Source organism: Martes martes, assembly GCF_963455335.1.
Source record: "Martes martes genome assembly, chromosome: 4".
NCBI lineage: Eukaryota > Metazoa > Chordata > Mammalia > Carnivora > Mustelidae > Martes > Martes martes.
This window is the reverse complement of record NC_137891.1, coordinates 183486630-183510314: the sequence shown is the minus strand read 5'-3', so window position 1 is coordinate 183510314 and position 23685 is coordinate 183486630. Positions and strand designations below refer to the sequence as shown.

General features: G+C 50.8%; 1 protein-coding gene across 1 annotated transcript in view; it reads right to left on the bottom strand.

Annotated features, from left to right (window-relative positions):
* MTOR (mechanistic target of rapamycin kinase) overlaps positions 1-23685 on the bottom strand; it is a 123692-nt gene that overhangs the window by 19455 nt on the left and 80552 nt on the right. The window contains exons 29-38 of the mRNA XM_080802636.1: positions 21590-21665; positions 18514-18653; positions 12544-12644; positions 10635-10750; positions 9330-9407; positions 9014-9121; positions 6312-6437; positions 6085-6216; positions 2394-2509; positions 1327-1444 (exon numbers count right to left, since the gene is read on the bottom strand). Coding sequence (XP_080658762.1) covers positions 1327-1444; positions 2394-2509; positions 6085-6216; positions 6312-6437; positions 9014-9121; positions 9330-9407; positions 10635-10750; positions 12544-12644; positions 18514-18653; positions 21590-21665 — 1111 coding nt within the window. The remainder of the gene's footprint in view (positions 1-1326; positions 1445-2393; positions 2510-6084; positions 6217-6311; positions 6438-9013; positions 9122-9329; positions 9408-10634; positions 10751-12543; positions 12645-18513; positions 18654-21589; positions 21666-23685) is intronic.

Sequence of the window (23685 nt, the reverse complement as noted above, 5' to 3'; positions counted from 1 at the left end):
GCTGCGGTGACCTGTGGTGCAGCACCGCCTCGTGCAGACAGCACGAGGCACACCCTGATCTGGGGCCTCGCGAGTTTGCAGTGATGACAGGAAACTAAATCCTGCAAGGGATATACTTTCTGGATAATCGGGAAATTCCTTTGCATCCCTTGCTAAAATCTTTCTTTAACATAAATGAGTCCATTTTTCTACCTAAGCAGAGTAGGTCGATCATAACTGACCTTTATTTGATGAGTCACAATTCTGCACTGACCCAGCCTGTGTCCTCACACCTTCACTTATTCAGTAGCTTTGTTTTACCCACTATGTGCCAGGCATGGAGCCAGGGGACATGGTGAGCAAGACAGAAACAGTCTCTGCACACACACAGGACTGCACCATTACAGTAAGACAGCATAAACCCAAAAGGACCCATACAAAGGAAAACCTGAAATTCCTGGAACCAATTTTTTTCCCCTTGTGATTTATTTTCTAGAATGTGAGGGAAGAAAAGTAACCTGGTTAGGAGACATTTCCAGTTGGTAAGGTTCCAGCTAATCCAGGGTTTATCCGATTTATTTTTCCAGCCTAGAACTGGGGCTGTCCTAGATAGAGTAATTATTGCTGCTGCCACGAAATGGGCATTTTTCAGATCAGAATGAAGCATGCTTCAATCAGGGTACGATTTTTACTGTACATGCTTCTGTGTCTTCAGATATATGTTTTGATCTCAGAGGGGTTAATGCGCAAAGTATTAGCAAGTTAAGGAAATGCTGGAAAGAAGTCAATGGCGTCTGGTGTACCAAGCAGCTATTACTGGGAGGTAGGTCCCTCAGGGAAGACCTAAAAAACTAAGGCTACGTGCTCTTCCCCAAACCCCTCCTCTCCCACTCAACCACATCTTTGATACATTTCCTAATTCTGTTTATCTTCCTGAAAAGTTCCCTACGCCATAACAGGATGTTACCCAGAGCTTTCCAATAAAAACAGAGAAAGCGAAGTTCTTAGACGAGGAGCAGGCAGGGATGGAAATCAGGAAGAAGCCGGGTAGGAACAGATGACCCATGGGAAGATAAAGTTCCAGAGATTAACCATGCGTCCAGATGCTCGTGGGCAAACAATCAGCTCAGCGTCTAGAAGACAACAGCATTCCCCTGTGCCACACACGGGATAACGGCGTGATAGAGTGTTTCTCCAATAAGACTCTATCTATCTTCCTGTACAGTGAAGCCCGTACGGGGGCTCTGACAGACTGGCTCCTGGCATGCAAACAGGTGAATCCCCAGCCCAGGACCGGCACCGGCAAGGCTGGGAGGGGCGGGGGTCCCCCCGGGGAGGCGGGGCTACCTTGTACCAGCTGCGGTCGTGCTCCGTGGCCGCGCTGTAGTACTGCAGCACCTTGGGGATGGTGCTTTCGTTGATGCCCTGCAGGTTCAGCTGCCACTCCCCGAGCTTCAGGAAACACCTGGGGACAGAGAAACGACCCCCATGCCTCTACCCCCACATGCTAGCTCCCCCCGCCCCCCAGCAAGGAGAACGGCCCATTTCGTCGGCCGAGCACATCTACACTTGCTGCCGGGAAGCAACGGGATGGAAGCACAGGGTTCTCAACCACACAGGAGGGAAGAAACGGGCTTGAGGGATGCATTTTGAACGTATCAGCTCTTCTCCTTGACCTGTATTTCAATGCCAGCGTCGACCAGTACCTGCTACAGGGTAGGTCTATACGGACCTGCCTGCCCCGATTTTAGTTTTTGGTGGGGGTGCTGGCTGCTGAGTAGCTCTTCCTCTTGCTTGCTACCGGCTTCCCCTCATTTCTCCCTTCTCCTCAGTTTATAATAAATGACAGACTACGTATCGACATATTATATTGTATCACGCACCATGTTATATGTTATAACTATATGTATCATTTATAACAGATCGTATTTACCATGATAACAATAACAACCCACATTTACTGATCGCTACTCTCTTCCAGGTACTGCTCTAAATGGTCAACGTGTTTATTCTACTAACCCTCATACCACCTTCTACCACCCCAACCAACAGGAGCCCTCAGCATCTCCTTTTTATATGATGAGGAAACTGAGGCACAGAGTGGTTAAGTGACCCATCCAGAGTCATACATCAAAGCAGCAGCAGAGCTGGTATTGGCCGACAAGGGGTCTCTCAGGCCAGACACCAGGAAGGCAGCAGCACCTGGATGCCCTGGAGCTCAGTCCTGGGCAGAGAGGAGCAGAGAGTGACTCAGCACGATCTGATGGCTGCCTGGGGTTCCTACTGCAAAAGGCGAAAGCGGAGTTGGGAGCTCGCTGCCCAGGGAGCCTTGAGTGTTCCCGCCACGCTGCAGAGGCTGCTGGGGCAGGGGGGGATGGGACCGCAACCGGCTCCGGCCATCGGGGACCCCTCACCGGGCCATGAGCTTGTGCAGCTCCTGCTTGTGCTGCTGGTCCTCGGTGGCGATGGCGTGCTGGGCCTGCTGCTGCATGGTCTGCACGAAGTGCTGCATGTGCTGGAAGGCGTCGATCTGCACAAGACAAGAACACAGGAGCCACTCAGCATTCAGCCTGGCTTCACGAAAGAGAACCCCCCGATCATCTGATGAGCCTGTGAGCCGGCCCCCACTCCCAGGAGAGCACCCTGGAGCACAGGGCAAGGGTGCCCTATAACAGGCGGCCCAGGGCATGGCACTAGGAGATGGTTGGGCTTTTCAAGAAGACTCATACTTTTCCAACTCAAGCCTCAGCTCTCCTTGGCTAACTGCACTGTTATTTCGATAAACTCCTTGCCTGATTCCCCCGAATAACAATCTATAGGAAGAAATGTGAAACAACTGCTTACTTCCCAGCAACACACAGGGGGCAAAACCAGGCTCCTTGGGGGACTGTTTTCAGGCCCGTAAAACTTTCGTACTTGTTTAGAACTCTAAGTACCTTGGACACTCCAGCAGAGCCCAAACTATAGTTTTAAAAGTCCGACAGAACCCTCAGTACCCAAATAAGAGCACAGACATGGGGTGAAGGCCCTCATCCATCCATCCGAGCGAAGCAGGGGGAGGACACTGGCTGAGCAGACAGATGTCTAGGTGAACGGGGTGGCTTAGGAGCGAAACATTCACAGCATCCTCAAGCCTTTCGATCTATCTACACTACGGGACCTGACACAAAGTGAGCAGAAGCATGTGGGTTGGGAACAGGGAACTGAAAGAGGGAAGGGCAGAGACGCAGAGTCAGAGATCTGGGACTAAGGTACCAGTCATCTCTAGAAGCCCCCACATCCACTCACGTCAGCATCCTGATAAATGGGGTCCCCACTATTTTTAAAGGGCTTCACAGGTAGAGATAGAGCATACATGAAAAGCTCCAGTGGAAAAAATGGTGAAATGTGAATCCACCACGACAGTGGGGCGGGGTGGGGATGGTATGCGAGAGAGTGAAAAAGAGGCGATGTGTTCTTTGCTGCAGAAGAAAATGGGGGGAATAATCAACATTTCAAATAAATAAGGTCGGAATAGTCTCCTTCCATTTTTAAAAAAAAATTGAAACATGTCAGTCGTGATGGTCTTCAAGGAAAATACAACTCATGGCTTGGAGGCCAGGACCAACCTCAGACACGTTTCAACATAAGAAATTAATTGGCGTGAACAGACATGGCTCACCCCAGAGCCAGAATGATGTGACTAACAATTTGTCAGGCAGCTAATCCGCACACGGGGACAGGGCAGACAGGCAGATGTTCTGACAGTTAACAAGACACCTGTCCCCCCACCAGACAGCTGCCTTCACGGGGTTCCATTACTCACCCTGGCTTTGAAAAATGAACTACATTAGCAGCCCGTACCTGAGAAGTGATAAATGTTTCTGTAGTTTTTTTCCTCTGTGAGAACTGCACTGACCAGACTTACAACCGATTAAGAAGGAAAGGAAGAATGGAGAGGCAGCCCTGGAAAGATCCAGCCCGAGAAGGGGGACTGATAAGCCGGTGTGCCGAGCGTGCCCGTCAAGCACGTGAGGACTGAAGCAGGAGCTGGGACGCCAAGGCTGGTCGGAGCCCACACGCTCCGCGTCGCTGGCAGTCCAGACACACAGCTTACTTTCCTTTCAGGAGACTCAACCAAGCGCTGAACAAAAAATAAACTGCCCAAACCAGGGAGGGCTGCACAGTAGTTTGGATTTGAAGCTCAGTATTAAGTAACCCTATCCAGCACTGGAGAATCGATATTTTTCTACTGCATGGCATGGAGACCACTTATTTTGAAGGAATTCAAAGTGTTCTACTAAAATATGCTCTTTTCTCCACCTCTGGGAAGCGAGGAGGGAAAAATGGATTCTTTCTGTCTTACAGATGAAGGACTGGGCGATCAGAGGAAGGGGTTTCTCTTGGGCACAGAGTTTCAGCTGCGCGTCGTACTCCCGCTTGGCGAGCATGTCCTCAGTTTGGTGAGGTTTCATGGAAAGACTGGCCTGTCTCTAGATTGTGGGAAGTGGCTTGTCTAGGAAAACATGGGACATACCCCTTCTGCCTGACGTCTTCCTGCAGAGCAGGCTCTGCTTTTCTCAAACTCTCTTACCCGCCTTACGCAAGGCAGGATACAAGGCTTCCTTATGCAAGGCTTACTGAATTGTTTGTAGTGGAGGAAAGTAAAGTTCAGAGAGGAAAAGGGGCTTGCTCAGTAGTGCAATTATTATGTAGCTGGTTCTCTGTGAGTGACTCCTGAGCTCCCGTGAAGATGCGACAACCTTAGGTCTGGGCTTGAAGTCCAAGCACCTGATTTCAAAAAGGTTTCTGAATTTCTAATGCCCGTCATTTCATGGCCTCCCATCAGAGTCTGGGCTCCTAAGAAGAGGCCGTAATGTGTAGAGAGGTTGGGCTGTGGTCATTTATTGAAAGGAGCCACTCCCTGGTTGTGACATTAGCCAAGAGGCTCCTGCTGCCTGCCTTCGGCAGAACGTTCAAACACTTGGACTCTGTACCCGGGAAGGAAACCAGACCACACTCAGATCCAGCACCTTCTGTTTTTCTCATTTGCCTGGAGGAAGGTTGGACTTTGAATCAGAAGTGCTCTGACCCGGGAAATTTGCAGAGACTAACAACCAGACCAAACCAAACTCCCAAAAACAACAAAAAGAAAACAAGGCCCCAAACGATGCACGTGGACAACGGAGTTTGACCATTCCTACTAAAGTGAACCCCTGATGAAAACCCAGCACTGGGGTGCAGGGTTCCCGATCCCACTGTGGGACGCTTTTGCAGGCCCAGAGTCAGGCACCCAAAAAGAGGTCAATCTCTAGACACCGTCCTGGATTTCCTTAAGCGTGCCGTCCACAGCCTCGCCTGCACAGGTGGCTCTGCGCTCCTTTCTCCCGGCAGGCCTTGCCGTGGGCCACAGTGGGGAGAGGAGGGCTGGGACACTCCCTCTGTCTGGTCAGGGGCACGAGGAGCCAGAGCAGGTGCTGATTTTGCCTCCAGGGCCAGCGTTTTGTTAATCAACACCATCATCCAGGGAGATCATTTCAAAAAATAAAACCAACCCCCCCCCCCCCCCCGCCGGCTCCCTGGGAGCAACAGCTATTTCCCTGTCCAGGGAAGGACCTGTCTGTAAACAAAGGAAGAGGAATTCTACGCCGGCTCCAAGGAGACGCTCCCTACTGGATGCAGCATGACACTCTGGGTGTTGCTGCTTCTGGATCCCAGCTGATGACTGGGAAGGAGACGAGAAGCTGGAAAAACCAAAGTGGTCTTGTGAAATTTCCAGTCTCTGTTTTCACAAATATGCTGCCTTTTGGGTACTGAACAGCCCACCTTTTCTTGGGAGGCGGGGGGGGGGGGTGTGGTGCAGAAATCGTGCCCATTCGACGTTCCCGCCTACTCCGTCTGCTAAGAAATACAACCGGGACCTCACGAGGCAGTCCCATCAATGGCATCCGGGAGGCCCTCGGATACGATTCACTCTGGAAATCGGGCCAAACAGCTTCCTAACAGGAGCAAACCCCAACATGGCGCTTTGGGTGCTGCTCCCTTCTGGGCCCCGAGGCGGCGAGAGGCCGGTTAGTGGGCGCTCGGGAGGAGCGCTCCGCGGCTGCTCGGGTTTTGGATACAGACCTTGCGCGCGCTCTTCCACATGTTTTTCATGTAGGCGTAGGTCACCTGAGGGTGAACTGTTGGCAGAGGATGGTCCAGTTGCCGAGATGGATCGACTCCCAGGAGCAACACTAAGGTTTTATGGGCAAGGGCCTTAAAAACAAGACAGGTCGGGTTATAGACAGGACGGGACCAGGAGCGCCGTTCCCTCCCCGGCCTCCCACCCCACCCCGTGCGGGGTCACTCACCAGCCTGCCGCTCTTCCCACACAGGCTGGCATACTTGAGCCAGGTCCGCATGTCCTCATGAGGGCTGACCACAAGTGACCGCACCATCAGGATCTTCTGCCAGTCCTCCACGATGCGCTGGCAGCCCTGGAACGTTTGGGAGGGAGAGTCAGGCATGTCCTCTGCTATAGCTTTAACCCCCAACAAGCAACAGAAAGACTTGCCTCGAACCGACAAAGAAATGCATTTTTACAACCTCAGCTTTCTCGAGTGACGGGTGCTGTGAAGAAAAACACTTCTTAGGAACCTCTCAAATCCAAGGGTCAGGAGAGTAACAGGTCTGGTGCTCGAGTCCTGGCCCTGCCACCTTCCATATGTGGGACGCTGCACGCGTTACTTAACCGCTAAAATGAGGTAAAGATAGTACCAACTTCATAGGGCTATGATGAGGGCGACATGAATTAAACCTTTTAAAATTTCTTTTCTGGAGTATAAATAATGCATTTTTTTAAAAGCCAATCTTCTTTTTTTCATACAGCTTTTCTTTATTTATTTGAGGGAGTGAGAGAGTGAGCACGAGTGGGGTGAGAGGCAGAGGGAGAAGCAGACTCCTGGTTGAGCAGGGAGCCTGATGTGGGGTTCGACCCTGACACACCAGGATCAGGACCTGCACCAAAGGCAGATGCTTAACTGAGTCATCCAGGTGCCCCAATAATGCATTTTTAACTTTGATTTTTTTGCTTCAGCTTCTCTGGGGCTCAGTCAATCATGGACTTTTGATCTCAGAGTTGTAAGTTTGAGCCCCATGTTGGCTGTAGAGATTACAAACCACCCAGAGCAGGAATTGTCCCCTCGTGGGCAAATCTGTCCCTTTGAGAGACAAATGGAACCAAAGGAGCCGTCCTCCACGGAGGTGAGTCTGACTGTCTAGCAACAATGGTTTCAGGCTTTTAAATATGACAGGATCCAGTGGGATCCTAAATTAAGAACCTAAGGCAAGTCAGGCTGACACCTCAAACTGCCCCATGGGAGGCTCTGGCAGGGGATTTCAGCTTCAGTGACTTGACCACAAAATGGCCATTCTCTAATAGAGGTGGCTCATTGAGCGCTTGGACAGCAAGCCACCCACGAGAGCCAAGTTCTTACCACAAACTTAATGCTTTATTTTCAGGTCTTGGACCATATCTTTCCATCCCATTAAGTGTAACAACGGCGATTAGGAAAATTATGAAAACAGGAAAAAGTACATTGAGTGACTGTTTTGGGATCTTCTCACCATCTGCTAGTTTCTTCCAGATGCTGAAATAATCTGGCTCCTTGTAAGCCAAAAAGCATCTTGTTGTCTCAAGGTGGGAAAGTCGCAAAGGCCTGAGATGCCAACGGTGTCTTGGAGATGGTAAAGTCAAACACGGGTTTCTCCTTCCCAAGACGCGTTTATTCCACTCCCCTCTGGGCCTCTATTTGGATAAAGCCTCCCTTGTTAGAACGGCAGAAGACTCATCAGATCTCTGATTTGGAAACTCTTCAACCCATTACGGGCACTTAAAAAAAAGCCCGGGGGTGGGGTGTGTGTGTGTGTGTGTACAAGTCAGGTGGGAAATGCTTGCTTTGTGGAATTCTTTTCTGGGGTCCAACTGACAATTTTCCATCAAAACATTCACTGGGCATTTCATAATTGCTAATAAAACATACGAAAGAACCGCATGTGCTCACTTCAGAGCACAAACGACTACATTCACACACGCCCCTTTGCCCACTGATCTTTCCTTGCCAGTGGAATGTGCCCTGAGCTTCCCAGACAGGAATGCAGCCTGCAGTGAAAAGGTCTTGTCACAGCCTACTGAGGGGCCTGGAACCACAGACCCTGACTGGCCCGGAGACAGAATTTGGAAATAGGTGTGGATGGGCCAAGAGGAACAGTGTAAAACCAAGGACACTGATTATGATGCACAGGCGACAAGCGGCTTCCGGAGCAGCGAAGGCTTTCTCTCCTTTGCAAATGAACTTGCCCTCCTAGCGACTCAAGGAATGGGAGAACTGTCCTTTCCAAGAACACTTAAGACTGCTGACTCCCAGACCTGGAACTGACCGCGCCTCATGCTCAAATGATCAGAATGTACAAGGAAAACACTAATGGAGGGCTTGGAGAAGTTTCTCCATGAGGGAAACTTCGGTAGAAGAGAGACTGTGCACGTCTGTGACCGGAGGGACTGTAAATGGCAGGGGTTAGTCGGCTGAAACATCAGGCAACCCCGTTTGAGAAGCTGATGCAGGCGGCCAACAAGTGCATTTGGAACAGTGGTTCTGTGTTGGCCACATACTGGAAGCATCTGGGGCAGCTGAAGAGATAGATCCTGGGTCCATCCCCAGAAATTCTGTTTTATTTGGTCTGGGAAGTGGCCTGTGGATCCAGATTTTAAAAATCCAGGCAGGTCATCCTATCAGGCAGCTGAAGCCGAGAACCACTGATTCTGAGGTTACGGTTCTCAACAGGCTGTCTGAAAGCGTCATTTACTGCAGACATTTTCTTGCGTTACTAGAGAAGGATAAGAGGAGGCCGCAGAACCGCTCACCCGCTCACAGCTAAGGGCTGAGGCCCACAGCCTCTGAGTTCTTTGTGGCGAATGCCACCCCAGCCTCTGCGGGGAGGCAGGGAGCGTGTGCTGAGGGAGAGTCGGGGAGGGAGAGCGGGCAGGCTACCCCCAGCTTTCTAGCAGCCTCACCTGCAGTCTCTCCCACCAGATCTGGCGGATGATCTCCCGTCGCTCGGGGACAAGTTTGTACTGGATGACCTCCTCCAGCTCGGAGAGCATGTGGCAAGAGACCATGGCCTGATGGAAGCAAATCACATTCCAACTTAATACCGCATGAACAATCCAAAAGCCAGGATTCATTTCAGTCGTTCCTTCTGGTGACAGGGTAACTGCTCAGAGTACACAGGCACGTTCCCAGCAGCCGGGGAGTACTCACTCGGCCACGCTGAAAAAAGAACTGGGATGAGCCTCTACAACAACCCCGTGCAGAGTGATCAACACTCACCCCATATGCCCGACTGTAGCTCTCTCCCGCCATCGCGGTTAACTCAGCGTCCAGCAGGTCTCTAGCTCTGTCGATGCACTAGAAGTGAAAGAGAAAACCACAGAACCGAGCTGCGGGCTTGGGGCTTGGGTCAGGGCCGGGGCTGGTTTTTTTTTCAGGCTTGCCGGCTAGCTGGAGGTCATTCATTTTACTTAAATTCTAGGAAGTGAGAGGAAGGTTCCCCAAAGAAGGGAAGAAACCTTTTACCAGGTCTGTAAGGCTAAACAAGAACGTTATCCGATTTCTCTGAAGACACAGAATGTCTAGGAGCCTCAAGCTTACCACCCCGAATCCCGGGTAACCAGGGAGGGAACATGCGGGCTTAGAGACGGAAGCGCTGCGTTCTTGGTCTCCAGGGGACGCCTGCGGACCTGCCCTCTTTCATCTTTTCCTTGCTGTGCACATTTGTGAACCTAAACTGGGCACACTCTCTAGCCCCACGTGCTCGTCCCTGGCTTCTAAGTGTTTTGTCCTCATGAGGGAGCGCCTCCACTCCTGGCACAGGAACCCCCAAACCTGCCATGCCATGGGGGCTTCTGTGCCTGTGACATGGATGGCCCGGGCCTCAGTTCTGCTCATGTAAATCCCAGCTCGGAGGATACCTGTGGGACAGTGGCTTAGGTCTTCTGTTTCATCCACTAAACACCCCTGCACACGGAGCTTTTCTTTCTCTTGAATGTTTGAGACTGGGAACCGTGTCTCCCTCCCTTAGGTGCTCAGGTCACTTACCCCAGCACCCCATCTCAGACAGTTCAGTGCTTGTCAGGATGTGATTACGTCACTCTTTTATTCTGGAGGCCAGCACGGGAGTCTCAAATCTGGTACTAGCTCTCCCAGAAGCTCATCCCTGTGTGACACTCCTGCAGAGCTAGAAGAGGCCGTGACTGACCCCTGCTGCAGGGGGGAGACTGCTGCTGTTTCCACCCTCCTGGGGTGAGACACATGGTTTCTCTTTACTATGAAGAATGCTAGGAAAGTGATCAAAGCATGCAATGTTGACCCGAGAAGCTCATTCCAGAACAACGTAAATGGTAACTTCCCGAACTCTCCGGTCCCCTCTCAGAGCAGAGAGTGGCCCTGACGGCTGTGCTGGCAGACTTCTGAGTACTCTGCTCTAGAGCCTAGGTTCCCGTGAGCTCACGGAGTGGAACAGTAGAGCGGACGCACATCAGCTCCTCTCTGCGGGCACTGCGTGCCTAGGAACTGACAGCGCACATGTAATTCTTTTTTCTTTGCCAGATGGTCTGAACACACCTAAGTTTTTACCTGTTGTGCCAAGGAGAAGAGGTCCTGATGCAGTGCCAGCACGGCTCTGTAAAACGCCCCATCGTGGGTGTCCCGAGGGATCATGCAGGTGTACTCCTCCATGCTGTCCCACTGACCTGCGCGCACGCGCGCGCACACACACACACACACAGAGAAACGCGTCAGGGGGATCAGCTTGCTGGGCTAAGGCAGCATCTCAAACAGGCCTTGTCATTGTTACTTGCTTTTAGCTTGGGGTTCAAAAAAGACAAACTCGTGCCTGATGTAGCAAAACCCTACAGAGACTCTCTACACTCTACAGGGTTGCGCGAGCCAATTTAACAAACAAAGCCATGTCTGTCTTCCAAACACAGGACTCCAATGCTGCTCCAGGGAGTTCTGTGAACGATGGGAGAAACCGAGTGACAGAAAGCCTCCGAGTCAAGAGGCTTTAATGTAGCACCTCATTAACCCAGAGAACTCTCAGGTTTCCTGAGGTGAGATGAAATGGCTTTCTCCCCTTCTAGCAAAGCAACTCACAGTTCAACGGTAGGCTGGAAATTACATTTTCCCTAAACAACTGAAAGTGGTCGTTACCCAGACAGGGGGCAGGATTAGACAAACAGTCTGCCCGTCTCACTCCGGCAGTACCTGTGCCTCAGGGGGGAGGAGGGATTTTAAGAGGCTCTGTCATAACAGAAAGATGTGCTTGGTCCTGCACGGTAGTCTCTGTGTCAGGGCAGACCGGGGAAATGGCTGCATCCGGGAAGAGATATTCACTTCCCCTGATGGGGCAAGCGTGTATCACATGCCAACATTTCCAAGGCCATCTGCAGAAAAGACAGCAGCCTCATTAGCCGCAAACTGCAGGGCCGCTGATTTTACAAGGCATTTTCCTGCCTTTCACTCCAGACCATCGGCTCATTCATTCTCGATGCCTCTGGGCAAAAGCAAACGGCAAACGATGACTGCTCAGGAAGCAATTTGTTTTTGAAAAATGTCCTGGATCCAGCCCAGAGCTCAGGAACGGGAAGGATATAAGCTCTGTGACTCAGGAGGGATGGAATGGAGGTAGAAGGTTACGTAACCTTCTTCTGGACTCCACAGGTGAAGCTCTCACTTGGGACAGCCTGTGGATTCTTTCCCCTCCTACTGAGAACATCTCCGGGATGGACGGTAATCCTCTCACAGCTGGGGCCCGGGGTCAGAAACCTGCACGTGTCTGTGGGGACTAAAAGGAAATCTCTGCCTTAAAATACTCAGGGAGTCAGAGTAAGGTGGGGGAGTGTTGGGTAGGAAGGAGGAGAATGGAAAATCCAACACTGTTAAAATATTTATAACTGTTGGAGAAGGTGAGGGCATATGGGGATTTGCTATCCTATTCTCTTCACTTTTATGTTTTTGGAAAGTTCTAGAATAACAGTTAAGAAATAGAAGGGGACAGAAAGTTGTCCTCTCTCTTTATTCCTGCTAGGGATATGATGGGGGGCGCTCCCGCAGCCATATGGGATCATGACATAGACTCAAAAACGGAGGAGGCCTCACGCAAAGCAGAAAACATGGAGAGAGGCTAATGACAGTGGAACCAGGATACTAGGTTGGAAATTTCTAGTTCTAGATTTTATTTAAATAAAGAGAGAAAAATGAGCCAGTAATTTGTTTAACAAATACCAAACAAACCTCACTAAATAATCTCGATTTTGATGCTTGCTCACTGGTTTCCTTGGATTCCCCAGGATGGGTCATTTTTACCTGCATCTAGTAAGTCAGTCACGGTCATCACGTAGAAGGGACAGGTGGATACAGATTTCTGGATGCTTTTTGTGGACCTGACGTCTCTACCTGGAGCCACAGTGCCTTCTTTCTCGAATGCGAGTCCCCAGCCTCCCTCTCCCTCCCCTGACCGGGGTGCCCTCGGGGGAGGCCTCACCCAAACCCCAGGCAGCTGCGGCAGCCATGCGGGCCATCTTGGCTTGGGTCTCATCATTAACCAGGGTCCACTTTTCACAGCACTGCTGGTGGAGCTGCCCCCTGAAGGAGAAGAATCATACAGTTGGGTAAAGAGAAGCCACCGCCATAACCTGCTCGTCTTCCTCTCCAGCCCCTTGGCTTATGCTGGCGCTACACAGGGACTGGATGACAGGGGCCCGCCTGGAACTGGGAACCTTTAAATAAAAAAACACTTTTGACTGGGTCCTAAGATACAGGAGAAGTGGTTGGTGATTTGTTGTTTCTATGGGACTTTACCAAAGACACAGACTGTGCCTAATTCTACGTGATCTGAAATGTCCTGAACATCTGGCCCCTTTCATAAATATTAAATAGCTTCTGTCCTATGCCAAGGAACTGCAGGCTCTTTCCCCCGAGCAGGCCCACAGAGAAAGCAATCTGAAGACACACATCTGGACACATTCATTTTGGGTTCAACGCTGGAGGGAGAACGGGCTCTTAAAAGTGTGATATGAGGGGCGCCTGGGTGGCTCAGTGGGTTAAAGCCTCTGCCTTCGGCTCGGGTCAGGATCCCAGAGTCCTGGGATCGAGCCCCGCGTCGGGCTCTCTGCTCATCGGGGAGCCTGCTTCCCTTCCTCTCTCCGCCTGCCTCTCTGTCTACTTGTAAACTCTGTCAAATAAATAAAATCTTTAAAAAAACAGAAAAGTGTGATACGAATGGCTGCAGTCTGAGATGAGACTCAAATGAAATCGGCCAGCACAGAAGGAAGAAGGCTCAGCCATGGTCACACCCAGAAGAAGTCCAGATGCTCATACTCGGATTTTGCAAAACTACGGTGAGTGTGGGTCAGGACTAGGAAATACTGAGATGTGAATGGTGCTCCACAGACGTCAACACACAGAGAGCGTGGACGGCCTCGCAGGAAAGGTGGCCTGCTGGCTGCTGGCGCGGCTGCCTTCCCTTGCTCCCCTTCTGAGTGCAAGGAAATGAGACCTTGCCAGTGGGAGAGCGGGAGCCTGTTTTCCTGTGAGCTTGGAGACTCAGCTAGGAGGGTCTAATCTTTCGTGCTTTCCGAAAGAGATGCTGCAGGACTTTTTTTTATTTTTAAAGGATGTTTTAACTTGGTCTTGGCAGTGGAGTCAAGAGAAAAGGTACAAGTTCCAAGTGGCCCAGCTCAGAAGCCGTGGGGCACGTGAGCTGCACCGCACGGGACAAAGACGCCGAAGTCGGCCGGTGCTGAGGGCTCTAGGCGGAGCTCACCGAGAAGCAGCCTGGAGACCGTATCTAGGAAGACTGCTCAGGGCTGTGATCCAGCACCGCGGCGAAGGCAGTCACTAACTTCACCGTCTCTCTGGTGCACGCTCAAGAGAGCCGGGGACACAACATTCTAGTTCAATACACAGCTCAGATCAAAAAGAGGAAGTGGGCAGCCTTTACGGCCTGTGCACTACTACTGCAGCTCAGTGATGGGAGCGGGCTGGAAGCCATCCACACCCAGAAACCTTCCACCACTGGCCCCGTGAGGGCTCACCCAGGCGCAGCAGTTCTCACACTGCCCATGCGTCGCAGTCCCCTAGAGGGTCCTTCCAATGGACCGCTGGGGGTCGCCCCAAGTTTCGGACTCAAGAGGTCTACAGTGGGGTTAAGAACGTACGTGTCTAACAAGTTTCTAGGTGATGCTGCTACCGTGGCATGGGGGCCACAGTTTGAGAACCACTGGCTCAGCAACAGGTTTTTGCTGGGGTCCCTCCTGTTCGCCGCATGGTCCTTCTAGCCCTAGATTTCAAATGTGGTTAGTTGGTGGCCACAGGCAACCCAGCATCCCCTAGTCTTCTGTCAGGACCACCCAGTTCTAGGCCACGGGTCTGGGGATTTAGCTTTGCTTTTCATCTAGCGGCAGGGAGAGAGTTCAGTGTGAAACACCATTAACTGTGACCTCAAAAGACAAAACAGAGAGCAGCAGGGGCGCGGCCCCCTGGAAAGGAGACACAGGCACCGCCTTCAGGCCACGGCTGTGGTGAGAGCTGCCAGGACACACAAAGGCGGGTTCCTGTGCCATTAGCACTCGTTACGCAGAAGAGGAGCACAGAATATACTAAATCCTAACTCTCAGAGGCAGGGAGAAAACAAAATCAAATCAATAAAAAGTATGAGACTATTTGTGGGGCAGACACCAGGCTCTGTTTTCTGACACCTCTCACAGCACACCAGGGAATGCCAGGCAGAAGGCCCGCCCTCCAAGACTTTGACTTTCCCACCTAGTACAGCGGCAAAAACTCAGAGAGCGTTCTTTCGCGTGGAACACCTCCGTGGTTGGCTGCCTGTGCTTCTGCCCCTGAGCAATCTGTTCTCCCGGACCCACAGGCCATGTTACAGAGCAGTGTAGGGAGGGGACTTACATTTGTTGTGACAGCAGGTGTGGCTGTGTGTGCCATGGGGCTGGCCTGGGGGGGGCCTAGCTCTTGTAGTTAGCTTCCTGGGGAATGGGGTACGTTCTCAGCTCACTGGTAAGCCCTGATCACTGCGGGTGCCGTCTCTGCTGAGCACTGGCCTCAGTCACGTTCACGATATATGCCCGAAGTGAAAGCCATTCACAGATTGCACATTCAAGAGAGCTGACCGAACAAACCAGGTTAGGACCCTGCAGACGATCAGGAAAAGAATTCTGCTTCTTTTATCTCTTTTTATAATCTCCTTCAGTCTGCTGCATTGGTAAATCCCCTGGTCAGCATCAGCAGCTGCTTACACTTTACAGGTAATTATGAAACTGGAAGGAATCCAGGAGAGCAGAGGTAGAAGGGCCGCGTCCTGCCACGGCAGGAGACCCGGATCACTTGCTCTTGGGACCTGTCGGGCACATGGTGTGACTTCAGAGTCAACTCCCCTGAGTGTCAAGGGGATTAGACAGAGATACATCGAAAAGTCTCTTCAACACACCCAAGCTATCCCTACTTAACCCATGGAAGGAAGTGCTTGTTTCTAACTCCTAAAGTGAGGGAGGGGCTGGGAGAGGTCTCAAGGAGGAAGCAACGGTACAGATGGGCTCTGAAAGGTGGGGACCATGTCAAAAGGTAGAAAAAGGAGCAGAGGAGGAGGTGGGCACTTCAGGAAAGTGAATGAACAAATGCAGACAAAAGTTCTGTGGGGTTTGGACAAGAGCGAAGTTGGACCAGAGTTTGGATTGTGAGGTCAAGTTCACCGAGATACGTATGGGCTGGAGTCACAACACAGAAAGACTTGGATGCCAGACTATGACATCAACCCGTAAACCCAAGGGCAGCAAGGAGACACTAAAACATTTTAGGAATTGATCAGAGTTAAATTTTAGGGATGGTTGTGCCTTTTGCTCTTCCATCTTTCTCTTAATAACATGGTTGCGTGATAACCAATTTGAAAGTGGAAAATTGTTTTTGAAATAATGTGGTTAATTCTCAACATACTCTTCTGCTTTAGATGGTAATGTCCAGTTTCGAGGATGATGGGAATGCTCTGTATCTGCACTGTCCACGGCGGTAGCCGCTAGCCACATGTGGCTACTGAGTACTAAATGTGGCCAGTGTGACTTGAATTATTAATTTTATTTAATTTTAAATAGCTACCCTTGGCTAGCGGCTGCAGTGCAGTTTTAGGTACCTGCTGGACGTCAAAAAGCAAAACCCAAATTCAGAAACCTTAGTTATACAAACTAATGAGGCAGATTGGATAGGCTTCCTCATGGAGGTGAAGGAGTGTGGAATGCTAATTACAGAAATAAGTAATAGCTCTTGAATCCCCCTCATCATGGGTAAGCCAGACAAGCCAATTTCAAGTAATTTTAGGCTATTATCTGTATATATGTGATCCAATGCCTAAGGCTAAAATCGTTGACATTAAATTTTCATGCAGTACAATTACATCTTCTATCTTAGGAATACAGTAACAACTTTATATTAAGAAATAAAAATAGCAATCGTTTACCAAGGAATATCTAAAATTAGGTACAGAAAGAATGTGGAGTGGGAGAGCATTCTTTTTAGAAGACTTCCTTTGATTTTTTTCCATAATATTCTTTAAACTGTCCAAGGTATCAAATTTCAAAACAAATCTAAAGTTGCCTATTCAAATAGCCTGAGGTTGACTAATCCAATGGAGGATTCCATGGCCCTTCAGAAAATGAGGCAGCACCTGTAGGCCGTGATGTAAAGGGTGGCTTACACATGTTTAGTGAGAAAACAAGGTGCAAACGGTGAATGGAGTTTACCATCATAACGCATACGGGTGCGCAGATGCGGACCGTCACCGGAAGTCCACATGGGGACCCGGTCGTCTCAGTGGCTGGGGGCGGTAGGGGACAAGGAGAAGACTTGATTTGCACAGTTCTGATACTGTTTTGTACTACTGAATTTTGTGCCACGTGTACATTACCTTTTCTAAAAAATAATGCTTTAAAAATAAAAAGTGAATATAAAACAGCAGATTTAAAAAAAAAAAAATCCTTCAGGGACGGAGGTCCCGAATGCAGATACAAATGCAAGGGCACAGGCCTATGCAATTCTGCCTCCCCCATCTCCCTCCAATCCACTCTCCGACTTTGCTTCCAGAAGGGTTTTATATGTCACGCAAACCTGCCAGCCATGGACCAGTCAAGTCCTCAGATGGCCTGTCAGTACCCCAACTCCTCACTTGGCCTATAAGCCCCACACCGTCTGGGCCCTGGCTCCCTCTCCTGCCTCACCTTCTACCTTCCCACATCACACCTGACCCGCCAAGCCATACTGACCCTTCCGAACCCTGAACACACTGTGCTCGCTCCTTTTCACTGTACCCGTTCAAGTTAGGGATCACTTCCTCCTGGAAGCCTTCCAAAACCTTCCAAGCCTGAATGAGGGCCCCTTCCTATTTCCCACAGTCCCCTGCGCTTCCTGTTTACGACTGTATTCACTCTGCAACATAGCAGCTCAGCTGTCTGGCCACTGAGCTCTGGGAAGGCAGGGGTGGTGTCTGCCTTGTTCCCTGCAGTGTCCTTAGGGCCTGGTATGGAAATGGGCCATGAATAAGTGCTCAGTAACTACTGGCTGGCTGGATAAACAAGGGGACCTTCGGTCTCATGTCTCAGAGGAAGTCTGGATAATCTACTCATGGGGAGGCGGTGTGGCATTTTAACTATTTAAGACTATAAAGTATTTCACCCCCATACTATGGTACTTTGTTTCAACTATTTTAAAAAACTGCACTAGATGCCAGCAAACAGAATAGGGGCAATTTTTCCTTCAAGGTCCCCCCAAAACTCCCCAGACCAAGATGGCGGCAGGTGTTCTCAGCTAAGCATTACTGCTGCTTCTACCTGGGGCACCCCATCCCCATCTCCTTCAGCTGTCCCCCAGCCTTAGCCCTTCCTCCAGGGAGGATGGCAAAGCCATCCTGCTCCCTCGATGGCCTTTCAAAGTCGTCTGCTCAGACCACCGTCACTGTACTCTCCAGCTTTGATAACTATCTGCAACGGGCTTGTCTCATGAACCTCATGACGGAGGAAGGCCTTTTTTTTTCTGTCTTTAATCTCTGGAGCTTCGCAGAGCACTGCGCATGCAGTCAGCATTCCATAAAGACGAAGCATCTGAAGAGGGCAGCGATTTGTTCTTGTTTCCCAAAACCATTAGCAAAAGCTAATAGAGAAAAGAGAAAACTGAGGCTAGAGAGTAAGAATCTGACGTCCTCACAGTCGCTGGCCAAGAGGCAGACAGAAAGAGCAGGTGCAGACCCTAGGGCCTCACCTGAGCCTGTCTTGTCCTAGAGCATTACAAAGTCGAAGTTTGGAAAAAAAAAAAAAAAAAAAAAAAGAAAACCCCAAACACCCAAGTGGTAGACGATTATTGGGAAAACACCAGATAAAATAAAAATGAGTGTCTTAGGTGAGAACTGTTCCTGGGGGAAGCCCTGCAAATCCTGAAGGCCCAGTGAGGCCGTGCTCACCACTCTCCCAGGGCCTCGAGGCAGCGCATGCGGCCCAGCATCAGCTCGGGGTCGTCCTTGTTGGTGTCCATCTTCTTATCGTAGGCCACGAGCGCGTCCTCCCACTCGTGCAGTTTCTCGTACCAGGTAGCCTGGATCTCCTGCCAAGTGGAAAAGAAAGAGGACTGTTGTGGGCATGGAGAACAAGGAGGTGTGTTTTGCAATCCACGAACCGCCTTTCCTAAGGTGCTCAATGCTTCACCTATCCCCGTATGTCCCGGCTTTGGTTGAAAAGAATGTCGGACTATCTGGAGGTATGTTTGGGGGTGGTGTGAATGCCGGGGACTTGGCACGTGGACAGAACAATCCTGGGGTGATAATCTGAGCGCAGATGGCAGGCCATGTCCCCACAGCTCCAGCACGTGGGGACGCAATGACAGGAGAAATCGTCTGGGACAGCAGGAAGCCCCAACCAGCACTCCTGCAAAGATGCCAAGGCCTTGATCTGCTGGAGTGTGGACGGTGGGCCACAGGACCGGGATGGCAGATGCTTTCCTGAAGGGGCCTGAAAGACCAGGCATATCTGCCTAGTTGCTGGAGGAAAATAACCCGCTTTTTAAAAGCTCCTGATTCTCTGGTTTTTAAACTTTCAGGAAATAATGGTTTAAAGCACAATACAACACTACCACTTAAAATTCTTTGGAAAACCTTTCCTCCTTCCATCCAACGTTCGCTCCTGCTCAGCACTTGGCAGCTTTACCAGCGTCAGGGGCCAAAGGCTGGTTTCCATTCCCCGGGCAGATGGTGTGCCACGCTGAAATGCAGTGCCGGCCACGTGAGGAAGACGGGCTGCAGACTCCGGCTCTCTAAGTGGTCTGGGGACCGACTCTCTGCCTGCTGCCCACTGACCCCCCACCTCCGTCTGTCTTCTGGGCTTCTCCATCACCAGCTTAGTAAGAGGCTATTTCTCTACCAGGCCAGCGCAGTGGCTCTCCAGGGGTTTCTCTAACAGCAAGATGGTTCCGCAGTGGAATCTGTATGATACAATGCAGGGCCCACGAGTTTCCCCCATTACCCTCCGCTACTTTCTAAAGGGAACTGATATTTGAGTAGGTACTTGTGCTGACAGCTACTGAGCTGAGCTCTCCGAAAGGACCTTTTCTTCCTGAACCTCTGCAAGGAGGTCACTTCTATGTTTGGCTGTGAACTCGTGCCAAAGTCCCCTCGTCTGTTTTTGGCACAGCCCATCCCCACTGCAGCCCAGCGGCCCTCTCCCCAGTGTCAGTGAACGGTAGGGCTCACCACCACCCCACCCCCACCAACAGGGGCATGTCTGGCTCTCTGTAAGGTCGAACTACCTAAACTTCCTCTTCCAAGCCTGTTGAGAAGAACATGAAAGAGAAAATTTAGCGGAGTCGCTGTCTTTTAGAAGAGTCACCGTGAAGACAGTGTCCCATGAAAAACGCTTATATTGAAAAGGAACACCAGTCTTCCCATTTGGGATTTCTACCCTGGGCGGGCAAGAGAAAGGGGCTCACGACCGGCGGATGGCACAGGCTCGGCACGAACGAGCGGAAAGCAGAGGGAGCGGCGTATGGAGCAGGTCAGGCAGGGGGCAGATTTTGAATTGCCATAGATTGCAGAAACTATAAGGTTTAAGCAATGAATCACACAAGATTCTAATGAGATTGCTGTTACATAAATTGTGCTGAGAAAGCACAGGCTCTGCCAAGAAAAGGCAAACCGTTGTCAAGCTTAATTTGCTTCAGCTACCTAAACATAACAGAAAATCCACCCTGGGTTTAGCAATAATCCTGGAGCAGAGGGTCCCCTTTAGAATCTAGAGACGGAGGAACTTCCACTAAAGGTTGGTCCTCTGAGCCGCTGGGTAGAAGCTATCCGCTGGCAGACCACCCGAAAGCCAGATGGTCGTGAATCCTTGCTTCTCTGGGCACTGACTGTGGCCCAAGCTCTAGGGACATCGAAGGAGGGGGCATCTTTGTCTGGGAGGCTATGTTAAGTGCCCCCTTAGCCGATCTTCCCTCTACGAATGAGGGTGGTGGCAAAGGTGGGTGAGATGTCGTCCCTTCTGCTCTGTCTTCGGGAGAGCCGCCGTCTTGGTCTAGTGACAGATCTGTCCCCAAGACGGCAACATACTCCCTGAAAAGTTTCAGTCCAATTTCCTAGCCCCTGTGTGAGGCAAAAACCTGTGAAGCAGCCCCGAATTTCTTCACTCTACCACACCGGGCTCTGGATTCTGGCAAACCGGAGTAAGCGGCCTACACGACTAACGAAGGTTCCTCATCAAATACACGGACCCAGAACTTCTTGATCTTCTGGGAAGTCAATGCTGAGTTGATTAAGTCAATGCTTCATACGTGGTTAGGAAGGTACCGAAGCATCCTCCCAGGACCACAGAGGGGAACGGAAACATTTGAACGCTGGTGAGGCCGAGATGGCAGGAGAGAAGCCATGTGAGCAATCATGAAACGGACCAATTCCAACAGCACGGGTAAGTGACAGTAGGCTGTTTTATGGAGAACTGGCTACAGTTTCTTCCGAGGCAGGTACGGAGCATTAACTGTGGGCTGGCGGCGAGGCTCGCTGCCACAGACGACACGAAATAACTCAGGCCGGGGTTACACAGATGAGGCCAGACTGCCCGGGTTCAAGTCCTGGCTCGGCCACCGATTCACTGGCGGCTCAGGCAAGCCTGTGACTCTGCTGGGACCACAGGCCCCCTGCCCGTGGAATGGGCTAACCGCCAGACCTCTAGTCGCCGCAGGGCCAGCGTGAGGACCAAAGGAGACGGAGTAGAGAGTGCGCAGCCAGGGGCCGGGCGCGCACTAGGAGTCTGATATATACCAGCTACTCCCTATTCGTCAGATTCTGTCCTAGTGATCTGTATTCGGTTTGAATACAGTCCACAGAGCCACGGTCTCCTTCGATACAGGAAAGTCAGCAACGGATATCACCGATTGGGAGAAAAAAAACAAAACAAAACAGAAAAGGGAAGGAACTTTCTCAGGGTTGTGGCCGAGTGCCTCCCTCACCACGGCTCTACTTCTTGCTTTCCTAAAAGGAACGAGGCACTTACCAGCTCTCCGAAGTGTTTCATGGCGTACTCTAGCACCCCGGCGGCTGCCTCTGGCTGCTGTAGCTTATTGTTAATGCTGGGAAAACAAAAGGAGAACTGGTTACTCTCAACGTGTAGGGGGGTGGGAGGCGCGGGGGTCATGGCGGGCGGGTGGCGCACCAGCACGCCGGGGACAGCGCCTTGCAAGTGCACAGGCGACACTGACTGTGTGTGAGCTCCCAGCAAGCCCAGCCTGAATGACTTCACCAGCAGGACGCTGGCATCTTGATCCCACACTCTTGGTTTTGAGCGGGCAGCATCTGGCAGACAGGAAGGCTCACTGGCTCCCAGGCCCCTTCTCTGACCAGCATAGACTGGTGTCCTCTTGGATACTGTCAGGCTGGCAGCATGTGTCTGGTTTCTAAAAACTAGAATTCCTGGGTCCCAAACGGGACACAACCAGATGACGTCCCTCTGAACTTGTACCTCTCACTTCCTCTCATCAGCTGCCTTCAGGAATGAGACACAGAAATGGCGCTGAGGCTGGGTCACCCCTGTTAGTGACAGAGAACCTCAGGGACCGTGGCCGTGCAACCATCTCGACTGCTCCCCTGCGAGAGCCCATTTCCGTCAAAGTCGGACTCTTCCTTAGACCGTCTTCGAGGAGCACCCCCGGCCTCTGCAGTGGGCAGCAAAGGGACCCCACCCAGAGTCACGTGGGACGATGTTTTTCACCAACAACACACTACTCTGCTGTAATCGGTGGGCAGCGCGTGGCCCCTCGGACCGACAGGGGGAATGTCACCTATCGGGACAACTAGGCAGCAGCAGCAGCGATGGGCTGAGCGTAAAGCTGGTTAACCAGAGAGGCTGCAGAGAGGTCCCGGAAGCTGCACGAGCAGGGCTCAGACCCTTGTTCCAACAGGAACGTATATACTACGGCAAATGGCAACGAAGCCAACGCTTATGTTCAGGAAGGAAATGAGGGATAAACGGGCATGAGAAAGTCACGGGCCAACAGTGATGTTCCCAGGTGGGGAGCAAACTCTGACAGTCCAGCTTGGGAGTCTAGACTGTTCTATTGAGCAAGGGATCTGGTTTACTGCCCTAAGTACAAACTGTCTACTTGACGAGAATTAATTTTTAAGTGGTTTTGGGAAATTCCAGGATTTGGGTTTAATGTGGTAATATGGCAAGAGATTGCTGGGATAAATATTATTTTTTAAAATTCAAGTTCCACCACATTTATTCCAATAAAACCACAAAGGAACTGCCCATAATCTGTCAAACCAGAGAAGTTCACATTTGTGAAAGTAATAATCTAATGCCTCATGTTTACAAAGCACATTTCAAATAATCTTTCTGACCTATCATTCCGTTGACCTCACGCATGCCCGAGAGAGTGGGCAGGAAAGGTATTACCAGTCTCATTTCACTCCTGGGGAGACTCAGGCCCGAAAGGGCAGCAATTTTCCCCAAGCCCCACCATGCATGGGGACAGTCCCCAGATGATCTGAAGCTGTCTCGTGACTCTCCTTCGGTAAGGTGAGTACGGTTTGGAGCAGCTTTGGCTGCAGAGCCGGAAAGCCTGGGCTAACACTTCCGGAGGCCCGGCTCTGCAACCATAAACAACATGCCACACGTAAATACATATAATTATACAGTCCACACATTCTTTTTGGTTCTAGTGTGGATTACTGGGATGGCCACGGCAGAAATATTAACTGCTCTGTGAGGGGGACAACGTGTTCCTTGCCAAAAGCACAAGATGTTAACTCTAAGAATCAGACATAAAAATCCAGGAGTTCCAATAAATGTCTTCCAATCTTGTGTTCTGGAGCAAGCGCTATTTTCAAGAACAAATTACAAACACTGCCGAAGCTTGCCTCACCCCAGACAAAGCAACACAAAACCGGAGACAAGCAAAAGGCTCTCCCCGCTCCACTCTCCCACTCATCATGCATAAAGGAGACCGCTTTACAACAAACAGACCCAAATCAACAAGTACTGATTAGGAACCTCAGAGGAAAAATACATTTTACCTTAATATTGCTATAGCTTTGATATCCCTCCTCTAAGGATAGACCAATCGAAGTTTGCAAGTTAAAAACAAGACA